The sequence below is a fragment of the Chrysemys picta genome, chromosome 6 (assembly GCF_011386835.1).
Source record: "Chrysemys picta bellii isolate R12L10 chromosome 6, ASM1138683v2, whole genome shotgun sequence".
Taxonomy (NCBI): Eukaryota; Metazoa; Chordata; order Testudines; family Emydidae; genus Chrysemys; species Chrysemys picta.
In genome coordinates this window covers 79991491-80003553 of record NC_088796.1, presented here as the reverse complement: position 1 = coordinate 80003553, position 12063 = coordinate 79991491, and the positions used below count along the sequence as shown (strand labels likewise).

At 37.8% G+C, this 12063-nt stretch overlaps 1 protein-coding gene across 2 annotated transcripts in view; it reads left to right on the top strand.

The window, feature by feature from the left end:
- The window catches only part of FBN2 (fibrillin 2), a 257739-nt gene that overhangs the window by 115888 nt on the left and 129788 nt on the right, over window positions 1–12063 (top strand). For both annotated transcript variants that reach the window (XM_005303063.4, XM_065599317.1), the window contains 4 exons: window positions 1691–1843; window positions 2616–2669; window positions 4471–4596; window positions 7404–7529. In XM_005303063.4, coding sequence (XP_005303120.2) covers window positions 1691–1843; window positions 2616–2669; window positions 4471–4596; window positions 7404–7529 — 459 coding nt within the window. The remainder of the gene's footprint in view (window positions 1–1690; window positions 1844–2615; window positions 2670–4470; window positions 4597–7403; window positions 7530–12063) is intronic.

Genomic DNA, 12063 nt, shown 5'->3' with positions numbered 1-12063 from the left:
GCAGATGCTCCAAAGCTACTAGGCCAACCTAGACTCAGGTTCAAGGACATTTTGCAAAAGGAATTTGAAAACTTTCAACATCAAGCTGGGGAGGATGCAGTTAGCAACAGGTTACACTGGAGGATTGTGCTGCAACAGGGAATCAAAGAGGTTGAAAAAAGGTGGTTGAGAGAGAGGGGAAAGTGAAGAGAGGAAAGCACAACAGGCCTCAAGTGGTAGTAGTGCCCTGACTTCATCCCTCTGACCCTGCATCTGCATTATCTGTGGCAAGGACTGTTACTTGAGAATTGCATTTTTCTAGTCACTTGCGATGCTATAGCATGGCACACAGTAACTGAACGGCTTGGAGCTTTCAAGATGGACTGCTGCTACTTATAAGATTCCAGAATTGCCACTCTGTCTGTGTCATTCTGAAGACCAGAATGTCTATTCAGTCAGTGTGAAGTAATATATACAGCTACATGCATAGTTGAGAGCTCTTTTTTGTTTAGAATATCCCCAGATCCTGTCATTGCTGGGATTTGCAATCTGTTGCCATCCAGTTTTTAAGTTGTTGGCTATTTTGATTTTATGAATTACACCTGTGTGACAGCTACAGAAAAGCATCTATCTTTGTCATACCAAGAATTCTAGACAATCACTACTCTTTCTCTCCATCTGACTTGCATGTTGTAATTTCATTGGGTGTATGAGGGAGACTGCAGAGATGGGGGATTACTTGGCCCAACTGCCACTATTCAACCTATGCACAAATCAGCACAACTCTGCCAGAACCACACACACATTTGTCCACCTCACTCATAGAACCATACCCATGGGTCATCACTAGTATCTCTTAAAGATATACCATAAATATTACAGTTTCAACAGGAAATGCCCTTAAGATGCCAAGAAATCATGAGGCAGATTCATGATCACTTGGGAATTTCAGTTTTACAAAAAGATGATATAATTGCTCCAGACATAAAGTAGGTTATTTCAAATAGTGTGTAACAAAATTTTCATTCATACGAAATCCTCTGGATAGAATTTCAAGGAGTCTATATGGTGTTTAGAAATCTACAGTATTGCAGGATCTGACACAGGAGCTTTCTATCTGACTATGCTACATGATTCACTGAATGATCTGAATAATATTATTCAGACATTCTAGCTCGCGGAAAAGTATTTGTAATCTGAAAGTTATCACATTACGTGGGGCTGATTTTATCTTATTTTATTTTATGTTAGTAATACTCACAATGTCATAGGCATTTTGCAGAAAAGTGCATCAAAGAACTTACAATCAAAAGGCTCCTTTCTGCTACCCTTACACTGAGTATTATCTTGCTTCATAAGTAGTGCCTTTGAGTCCGATGGCACTTTTCATGGAGTAAGTTACTGTACTATTAAACATAAGCATGCAGAATCAGCCTCCAAATGACAGATGAGTTTGGAAAGAACATACACCACAGATGGGAACATATACTTGGAAAGGGAACATTCAGATAACTATTTAGAGCCAAATTCTGTTCTTCGATGCAGGCACTTGGCTTTCTGTGGCTTCTAAGTGAGCCATCCTTCATACAGGACAAAATGTATCCCTTTCACTGGATAAGATTATGACCTCAGGTTCTTGTTGAAAGAGTATTCATTCATATCCTTCCTAGTGTAAGAAAACATAATTATTTCTCTGCCTCCCCTTTCTTAGATACTCATATGCGCAGCACATGCTATGGAGGAATCAAAAAAGGAGTGTGTGTCCGCCCTTTCCCTGGGGCAGTGACAAAATCTGAATGTTGCTGTGCCAATCCAGACTATGGCTTTGGAGAGCCATGTCACCCATGTCCTGCCAAGAACTCAGGTAAAGTTGTATAATTCTTCAGCTAACATAGACTAATAAGTCTGTTTCAAAGCAGATTCATAGCATTTATTTTCAAGGTAATCTAAATTTGTAGTATTTAATGTGAACAAAAGAAGAAAATGTTTGTTTAAGTTCTTCCATGCCCAGTGCTGTCTAGAGTGCACCAAACTCCAGAGCTGTCCAGACTATGTGAGAATTCAGGGTGTAGGCACCAAGGTCTAGATTGATGCAGCTGGGCCTCATGATTATCTTTAAGTGTAGGGTGAGCCAGAAGAGGTTATGTTGGATTGAAGAAAAGGTACCTTAAAGGCGTTAGACAAGGAGCTGTAGGTTCCCTAACCAAATCAGTCCAGTGTAAAGTACAGTCACTATTCAATTGGGAATTAGGGTTGATGTTCAAACCACTCTTTTTTAATTATTTTTTAATAAGAACTAGTTCACTCATCTTTAGTAACAGCAAAATGCAGAGAACATGAAGAAAAAGTTTATTTGCCACATACCCCCCTTGAAAACAGTATTCATATCACCATATTTTGGAGAACAGTCCATGTTGCTTTCTGGGGTGACATTGCCCTGTTGTGAAGCTGTCAATTAGCATCATGTGTGATGTTACTGTTGTAGGTACTAACTCGAGGAGATGGTACTTTTGAGAGGATAATACCATATATTTCCTTTTAGTGTTTCGTTTCATGATGTCACAATTTTCATTCAAGTATGTACTTGGAGGTTTAGAACTAACATTTTTTATACAACTTCTGTTTCAATCGAGTAGCTGATTTCCATGGCCTGTGTAGCAGTGGAGTAGGCATTACTGTGGATGGACGAGGTAATGTTACATTTTTTTCTTATATATATAAGACTCATGAACAATAATGAAAGTAAAACAAATATTCAAAAGTATGAATTCAGCATTTGGATTTTTCATAAGATACAAGTGGCTAAAGGCTTTTTTCAAGATATGGTATGTTTTTAATATGGTACAATATTAAAATAAATCAAAGGTTCCTAAGAAAGGATGAGAATTGTTCCCATCCAAGTCAGGAGTAAAACTCCCATCACTTCAGTGGGAGCAGTATGATACCCTACTATAGTACTTTCAGCAATAGCATAGTTAGCATTTAAAAATAATACTTAAAAAAGAAAATGTTATTTCAGTTCAATATTGTAAGCATATGGGCCTAGTTTTATCATTTTACAGGCTGTGATTTTTAATGTCTTCACATAAGTAACGTGAAGTACATAAGCAGAGTTTGTAAATTCTCTGAGATGAGTACTTTATGGTTTACTGACTGTAGAAGCTCCACTAGTGCCACTTGGGGAGCCTGTAAATCTCACAAGAGAAATAACCATTTCCCGCAAAGCTACAGTTTCTAACTATGGGAATTTGTATGAGGTCCTCTGTAGAGGTTACAGTCTTTATTCAGTACCTGAAGACTGTAACTCTTCACAAGGGATATAAGACAGATCGTAGTCTTTGCCAGGTGCCTTCAGAAGATTAATCTCCTCCAGGGATCAAATATAAATTAAAATCCCTTTTGGAGGCCTGAACGAAATTGTAACCTTTGCTGTGGATCTCATACAAGTGAAAGCAGGTTCGCATAGGACCCTGCTGCTGCTTACTCTGAAGAACTTGGCTTGCTCAAACCATTCCCCAAAGCAGGGGAAAATTGAACATCTTCAAACCGGAACCCCCTACCCCAACCAAAGCAGTGTTTTCCTCCTCATCTGTTCCCTTTTCTGAGAGCAGGCAGGAAATCCCCCTTACAGACAGTTCTCATTCCCAGTCATGTCCATTTGTCTCTCCACCCTAGTCATACTCCTTTTACCACACTGCAGTAACAGTCACCCAGTCCTGCTCCCTTCATTCTATTCATGGACCCACCTGGTTGCTCCCTGAAGACATCAGAAAAGTTGGGGCATAGGAGGGTACTGAACTTCTACCAAAAGAAAAAAACCTCTTAAGGGAAAAGGAGGGTCTGGACTTGTTAGGCGAAATCTGTGCTACAGGGAGGTAGGATGTAGCATGAAATGTGCCTTGTGTTCCCCAAGATTCCATCAAGGTTAGTGAACTTTGGTTATAGATTTGTAATAACACCATAAAGTAGACCAGATTCCACTGATTTCCATTTTCTTATGAAAGCTTTGGACATCTTATAATCTTTAATGCCAGGTTAACAAAGTGTTTGTCTGAGTATGTATTGGTGTACACATAAATTGCAGGCCAGATACTGATCTCAGATGCACCATTGTTAATCAGTCCAAGTAAATCATGGAAATAAGTGGAGTAGCATCAGTGTAAAAGAGGTTTAAGTGAGATCACAATCAGGCCCGGCATCCTTGTTGTTCTTTCCAGTGTTTCTGAATGGATCTATATAAACCAGAGGAATCCACATATAGAAAGAGTATTTTTTTGTTTTGTTTTGTTAATGTGGAAAAGTCCTGGATCCTATGAGATGAAAATGTGCAAAGAATGACTCTTCGGCCCTCAATCCATAGTCACTACACTTACAAAATAGATATTTTGAGTTAGAGGCATTTCTATGTGTGCAACTATTCCAAGATAAGATGTTTCACGGCATTAAATGTGTAATACAATTGCATTAATCTTCTCTATTATATTGATACAGATATTAATGAGTGTGCATTGGATCCTGATATTTGCGCCAATGGAATTTGTGAAAATCTACGTGGTAGCTATCGTTGTAATTGTAACAGTGGCTATGAACCTGATCCCTCTGGAAGGAACTGTGTTGGTAAGTTATTTGAGTTATTAATTAATTACTAATGGTTAAACTCACATTGATTTTAGTGGAAGCAGGAGAGGACCTTTAGTGTGTGAGGAAAGTGGATATTACGTTTAGCTACAATGAAAAAGCACAAAATCTCTTTAGAAAACCTACCCCTTTCAGTCTGTACATTCAGGAGCGGCCCTCTTACAACCCATACTCTATGGGGACTACAGCCTGAAATAAATCTCTCCTTAACCTCCTCTTCTGGTTTTCAAACAACACCCCAGCCTCTCCAAGTTTGTCATCAGAAGCAAGCTCCCCACAGAACAGGCCATACCAACTCAAAGCAGCACCAGACTTTGACAGAACAACAGATGTAAAACCTAGAGAGAGATCTCCACTGCTGCGATGGTCAACACCTCCCACAAGGGTCCTACGCAAGCCTATCACAACATGTGGTGTACCTCATCCAGTTCACTAAATGCCCCAATAAAAACTATATGGGTGAAGTGAAACAATCACTATGCTCTCAAATGAATTCACAGAGAAAAATGCTAAAAGACAAAAACACCATATCAACTGTGGATGAACCCTTTTCACAAAGTGATCATTCTATATCTGACCTCTCAGTCCTCATCCTCAAAGGAAACCTGCACAACACCTTCAGATGACAAGCCTGGCATCTTAAATTAATAACTTTGATAGACACAAAAAATCATGGACTGAATAGAGATACTGGTTTATTACAACAATCTGTAACCCATTTAAACCACACACCTCACCCTGAGCTTCCCCTCTTCCCCCCCCCCCCCCCCCACTTTCCTCCCTATGACTGGAAAAGACACTTCCGTTTGAATTGTCCCATGAAATATCATAGAATCATAGGACTGGAAGGGACCTCGGGAGGTCATCTAGTCAAGTCCCCTGCACTCATGGCAGGACTAAGTATTATCTAGACCATTCCTGACAGGTGTTTGTCTAACCTGCTCTTAAAAATCTGCAATGATGGAGATTCCACAACCTGCCTAGGCCATTTATTCCAGTGCTTAACCATCCTGACAGTCAGGAAGTTTTTCCTAATGTCCAACTTAAACTTCCCTTTCTGCAATTTAAGCCCATTGCTTCTTGTCCTATCCTCAGAGGTTAAGAAGAACAATTTTTCTCCCTCCTCCTTGTAACAAACTTTTACGTACTTGAAAACTGTTATCATGTGTTAACAACTTATACTAAACAATCTGTTCTAGCTTGTACATAGCTGTGGCACCCTGAGGACATTTCCTAGACCTGAAGAAGAGCTCGGTGTAAGCTCGAAAGCTTGTCTCTCTCACCAATAGAAATTGGTCCAGTAAAAGATATTACCTCACTCACCTTGTCTCTCTAATTACGTCATTCTGTCCTTTTTTGCTTATTTTTCCTCTTCTTAAAAAATTTTCAGTTAAAGAGGGAGATAGACCTTTTCTTTACCGAAACATTAACCTTGAGAAATCAAGCAGTCAAAAGACTGGAAATACCAAAAGGTTGCTCCTACAGTTTTAAATTGCACATACACCGCTACCTCGATATAATGCAATCCGATATAACACGAATTTGGATATAACGCGGTAAAGCAGTGCTCCGGGAGGGCGGGGCTGCGCACTCCGGTGGATCAAAGCAAGTTCGATATAACGCGGTTTCACCTATAATGTGGTAAGATTTTTTGGCTCCCGAGGACAGCGTTATATCGAGGTAGAGATGTATGTTGTATGAGAGGAAGGGTGGTCTTGTTAAAGCATTGAACTGGAACTCAGAAAGGCTGGATTATTTTCTCAGCTCTGACACAGACTTCCGGTGTGACCTTTGGCAACTCACTCAAATCTAATGTCCACTGAAGTATCTTGAAATCAGCTTATTGGTTTTGATGGAAATTAGATTAAGCCCTTAATTTCTGTTACATCCCCAGCTGTATAATGGGGATAATAGCACTTTCTTCACAAATTGGGAGGATAAAGTGTTTGTGAGGTGTTAAAATACTAGAGTAATGGGAATCACAGAATAACTTTTAAAAAATTAATTTTATAATTTTGTTTTCATTGTTAATCATAAGCAGTTTACAGTAATATTGTTTGTTAATGTATATTATAGAAGATTTGCAAATGTCTAAAGTAAAGTTAAGGAGCAACATTAACTTTTGGGTTTTCCGGATTTTTCAGTGCTTGACTTTTCAGCTTTAATGTTAGCTTGTGGTAATATATCTGCTATCAATCAGTAGCTAGGTAGAAATATGGACACTCATGAGACAATCATGGTTGCAATATTTCAGCGTGTGATCAGCTGGAGTGTAGCAGGGTATTTTTTATACGTAGATATTAGTGTAGGCGTTTCCTACTGTACCTCCTCTGATAGCAAATACTTGCACAGAGAAAAGGATTAGCACAGTGATGTAACTCTTAATGAATTTTTGTTAAAAGCATGTTTAACATCACTGCTGGCTGCCAAACAGACAAATCCAAGGGCAATAATCATGGCTGTTTATAAACTGCTAAATATCCCAAGGTCGCCATGTTCTAATGGAGGACATGCTGAGAACATAGAGCTGTGCTTTACTGAAAAACTGATATGTATTTACAAAACAGTAGTGAAAATTCTTAAATGTGATATAGAATATGGGGTAAGAGGAATTTGAAAGTTAATTAACCTCTTGAAACCAAGTATTGGCATTTCTCCTTGTTCAGATACAAATGCAGAAAACTGAATTTCAGACACATGACTGCTGCTGAGAGTCCAGATAAAATAATACTTGGAGAAAAGGAGGGCAGACTTGTTCGTTAATATGTCTACCTGATCTTTTCCAGACATTGATGAATGTTCAGTGAACAGACTGCTGTGTGACAATGGCCTGTGTCGAAACACACCTGGAAGCTACAGCTGTACATGTCCAAAGGGTTATGTATTCAGCACTGAGACTGACACATGTGAAGGTAAAAATGCTGCAGTGGGAGCCATCTGGATAGTGTTGATCTAATCTGTGATATTATAGTATTGGAGTTTATGAGATGAGCAGAGAAGACTTGGGGTGATACAAAACAATGAAGGGAAGGGAAAGAAAGGCCTATATTATGGTATAAATCAAAAGATGCATCTTGTAATTGCTCTCAGTGGAATTCTGTTAGAATGTTGGGGCATGACTGAATTTCCTCCAATATAGCCAGTTCATTTTCTACATGACAGTATGTTTTCTTAGACAGAATACTTTGAAGAGAAAGTTAAAGAAAATGCACATTTATCTCTTGGGCATTCTGAGAGTTTAGATCTTTGGTATTGATAGTGCTGATAAATGAAGTTGGAGCAGAGGTGTTAATTTCTGTTTTATTTTGAACAGAAATGCATAATGCTACCAGGAATAGTGGACTTTTGATAACTTTCAGTGTTATTTTTGGGTTGGCCACTTGAATTATATAATTCAGTATTATCACTGTGAATTGCCCTTTTCCAAAGGGAATGGTTTGCAAGTTGAAGGCTTCAGCTTTGGAATACTTAGAATCTCATGAACCAGTGGTTCCGTTCCTGGCAGGGTCAACTCAGTCCTTTTCCATTCAAAGGGAATTGTGTTCCATGCATCCATTAAAACCTGAGGGTTTGTCTGCTCTCATTGTCTGTTAAAGATCCAACTGCATTCTTTTCAGAGTAGTCTTTTCCTATCAGTCATATCCATACAGGATTTATACTGTACTCATCACTATACTGTCTTAGAATACTATACACAGTATTTAGCTAAAATTTATTCTTGAGTTTAAGCTTTCATATTTTTTAAAAAATAGTTTTAGCAGTGAAAGTGTTTTTCTCTCTATGCTTAATATGCTAGTGTCTTGAGTCTGCTGCAGACAGACATTATATTACCAAGAGAGATGATGTTTGCATGTTCATCTTGATATTTAACTTCAAAGCTTAACTCTGACCATAAACTTGCTAATGTATTGAACAAGATACCAGAACACAAACAACTGAGCTGAAATAATTGAAATGGCATTAAAAAGGACATCTCCATCCAGTTTTGGTTTTCAGTCTGAGAACATAACCAGACAAATTAACGTATTAATTCAAAAATTGTGATAGGGTTGGTATTTTCAGGGGAGCATGCAAGGATATGTCATTAGAAGCCTGAAAGTCATTTCCATTCATCAAGAAAATTCAACTCATAATTTGAAAAAATGGCCACTTTTAACTTTTATCTAAATTTAAAAGGTGCATTAACTAAATTAATGATCAGTTTAAGCAGCCTGCATCAAATATAAAAATACAAATAGTGAGCAAGTCTGATTTATTTATACTTATTCAGCACAGTGCTTCTGACTATAATTTCTGGTATAACATTTCAGTATAATAGGTATGTGGGGTATACAGAGATATTTCACAACTAGAGCAAGCAATGACTGATGGGTAAGGGAGGGGAAGCGTGCAGACAAAATTGTAGCCCAATTAGTGGATTGTTATGTAAATTTAAAATGTACCTGTATTCTGCCACTGAAAGAAAAAATATTTGAATGATCATTCATGATTCTTCAAAGTGATAACAGGTCATAGGTAATGTTTTGCTCTGGGTATTCTAATGAATAAACAAAACTCCTGTTTGTTGTTTACCTACAGCAACTTCAAATTTTCATAAGAAAACTTCTGCATTTTCATAAGTAAGCAATATATCACGATAGGGGCTGGCTGTGGTTACAGTATTAGTGCTCCCTTTAGTACCAAGACTACATTGGGCTAGCATTGTTACACCAAAAGGAGCTAGGAGAAGCTAGGGTTGTGGCCCATTCACCCCTTTCAGATCAGTCACCAGAGCTGGTTGGCTACTTGAGGGAAGCATACCCTGTTACAGAGAGCAATTGTGATTGAGTGGCTGTGCTGCCCATGTGCAGTGAAGTTTTGTGTCTCAGTGAGACGTATTGACATGCATTACTGCTTCTGCACTGCTCTCCACAATAAGCAATCCTTGTTTGGTAGGGCACATTTGACCTTATAGTATTGACTACTGCCATTACATATGTACTATTTTAAAATTAATATGGTAATTTTGTGATCATCAGTAATGCTATTTATTTGGAATCTAATAAACCCAGAATATTAAAGATATTTCTATCTACTTCTCCACTTGGCGAAACTGACTTGGTACCTCATTCCCCAAAACTTCAGGTTCAATATAAACCTGAACTTTTGGGGAAGTTTTCCTTCTGAACATAATTATTTTAATCCAGACACCCTAAAATATATTTTGTTTACAGCAGGAGCTGAAGTGTCTTGTCAGTTATTGTTAATATGCTTGTGTGCATATTAAATTATACACACATGCTTTATGAATGATCTGTTGTATCCATCTAAAAATCCCATAGTTAGGCGGAAGTTTAGTTTAGCTGATCAGGTAAAAATGATCCAGTAATGGTTTGGCATAAAGCTGTCTATGAAACTATAAAATCTATTACACTTTTTCTAACATTGAGCGGCTTAGCAGTTTGAGGAATAAATTCATTTCACTCTTTTTTTTTTTTTTCCTCCTGCCAAATTCTGTTTTCAAAGGAATGGTAAGCCATTCAGTTTACTAGTTGTAAAGTTTTGCTCTCAATAGTAACATTGTGTCATGCTTTTATATTACTCAGATGCATGCTGTTCAACAATATAGTTTTAATTAATATAACTTTCAGCAATAACCATAATGAAACATTAAAGCCTGTGTTGTTTTCTATTCATAACCAAGTTATGAAACTTTGCAAGTTGTTGTTGGGTTGGTTTGTTTGTTTGTTTGTTTGTTTGCCTTGAGAGTCTGTGAAAGTAGAAATTTTTACAACAAGCTCTGTGGTTTAGATTGTGTTTCCACAAATGTAAACCAGACGTGCTTTGAAGTTTATTTCAAGGAATGTACAATGGATTGTTTCAATGTTGGTTCTATGACAATATATATATACACCACACTTAAAGAAAAATATTTGTTTAAAAATGATAAATATGTTCACATATGCTTGCTTTGCATTTTAAAAATTAAAGGAATATTATCAACTTAAAGTCACATTTATCTGAAAATATCTTACTTCTTAGCTGTTAATTGTAGCAATAGTATTATTACAACAAAGAGGGGAAAACATTATTTCCTGTTTGTTTACTTTGTGCGCTCATTGGCCTCAGTTCAGCAAAGCACTGAAGATGGTGTTCTGCACATTTAAGTGCCTTGTTGAAATGGGACCTTTGTAATTTTCCCCCTGTATGATCATTTAGGCTATCAGTCAATTTGTTATGCAAACAATTCTATATGTGATTAACTTTCAAAATGAGTGGTCCTGTTGACTTCAGTGGAAGTTAAGCATGTGCTTAAGTGCTTTGCTGAATTGGAACCAAACCGTGTCAAATGCACAAAGTAAACAAATTGGAAAAAATAGAGATGGGGTGGGTGGGTTTGTGTTTAGAAGATCAGCATCTTAATCATTTTCCTTTTTGTTTGTGTGGGTCTTCATACAGAAAATTGGGAAAGAAATTTTTTTAATGGAAAATGTAATTGAAGAATCACAGAAAGCATCATGGAGATTTAGAGATAGGTGTAGTATTTTTATTTCATTTGTAAATGATTACATTGCAAGTTGATGATATCTCTTTAAACAAAACATTTTAAACTTTTTATGTTTTTAACACTAGATATTTTAAGTGTGTTTGGACTGATGATGATCTATTTGGTTAGCAGAATGTCTCTTTTTTTAAAATGAAGGCACTTAGAGTGTGTGTGTTTGTATGTGTGCGTGCATGCGTGTGTTTATATGTGCAGCTGTTTTCAGTTGCTTTATAACTTTTGCCATACTTTTAAACATTTGGGCTGAAATATTCCATGCTGGATGTCTGCCTCAGGCTGAATCTTTTTGCAAAATTTCAGACAAAACAGTTTAGATGTTTCTGAGAATTAAGCTAAAGGAAAATGTGTTTTGCTCATGTTAAAAAATCCTAGTAATCATTTTTGAAAAGCTCTAGCACTCGGGTGGTTTAGAACAGGGACTCAAAATTTGGCAAACAGGTGGCCTTTATGCCAGTACTGTGCCGTTAGCTATGCCTGTGAAAATCTGGACAAATTATAAATGTTAGAAAAATCTCAGTTCACGCATTCTCAATACAGATATCTTAGATTTTAGCTCGTAAATTCCTGGGATTCTGTCAGTACTGAACATTCCCCAGTCCAGGGTTGAGAGAAGGACTTTCCCTGCAGTTGCAGCTCAGGGCTACTGTGGGCAGGCTAGGTCTTCGTATCTGAACTGACGGCAGAGATCCTATTTCTTTTGTGCTCTCAGTGACATCCTTGCTATGCCCAGGGAGCATGAAGAAGGAAGATGCCCACTTCTAATACAGAGGGGACAAGAACCAAACCCGAGGGAGGTGGGGAAGGATAGCAGGAGCAGGGGGAATAGATTGGGACAAAAAGCCTGGGTGTGGGGAATATAAACTGGGAGTAGAGGCTGGCAAAGAGGAGAGAGAAACTGGGAT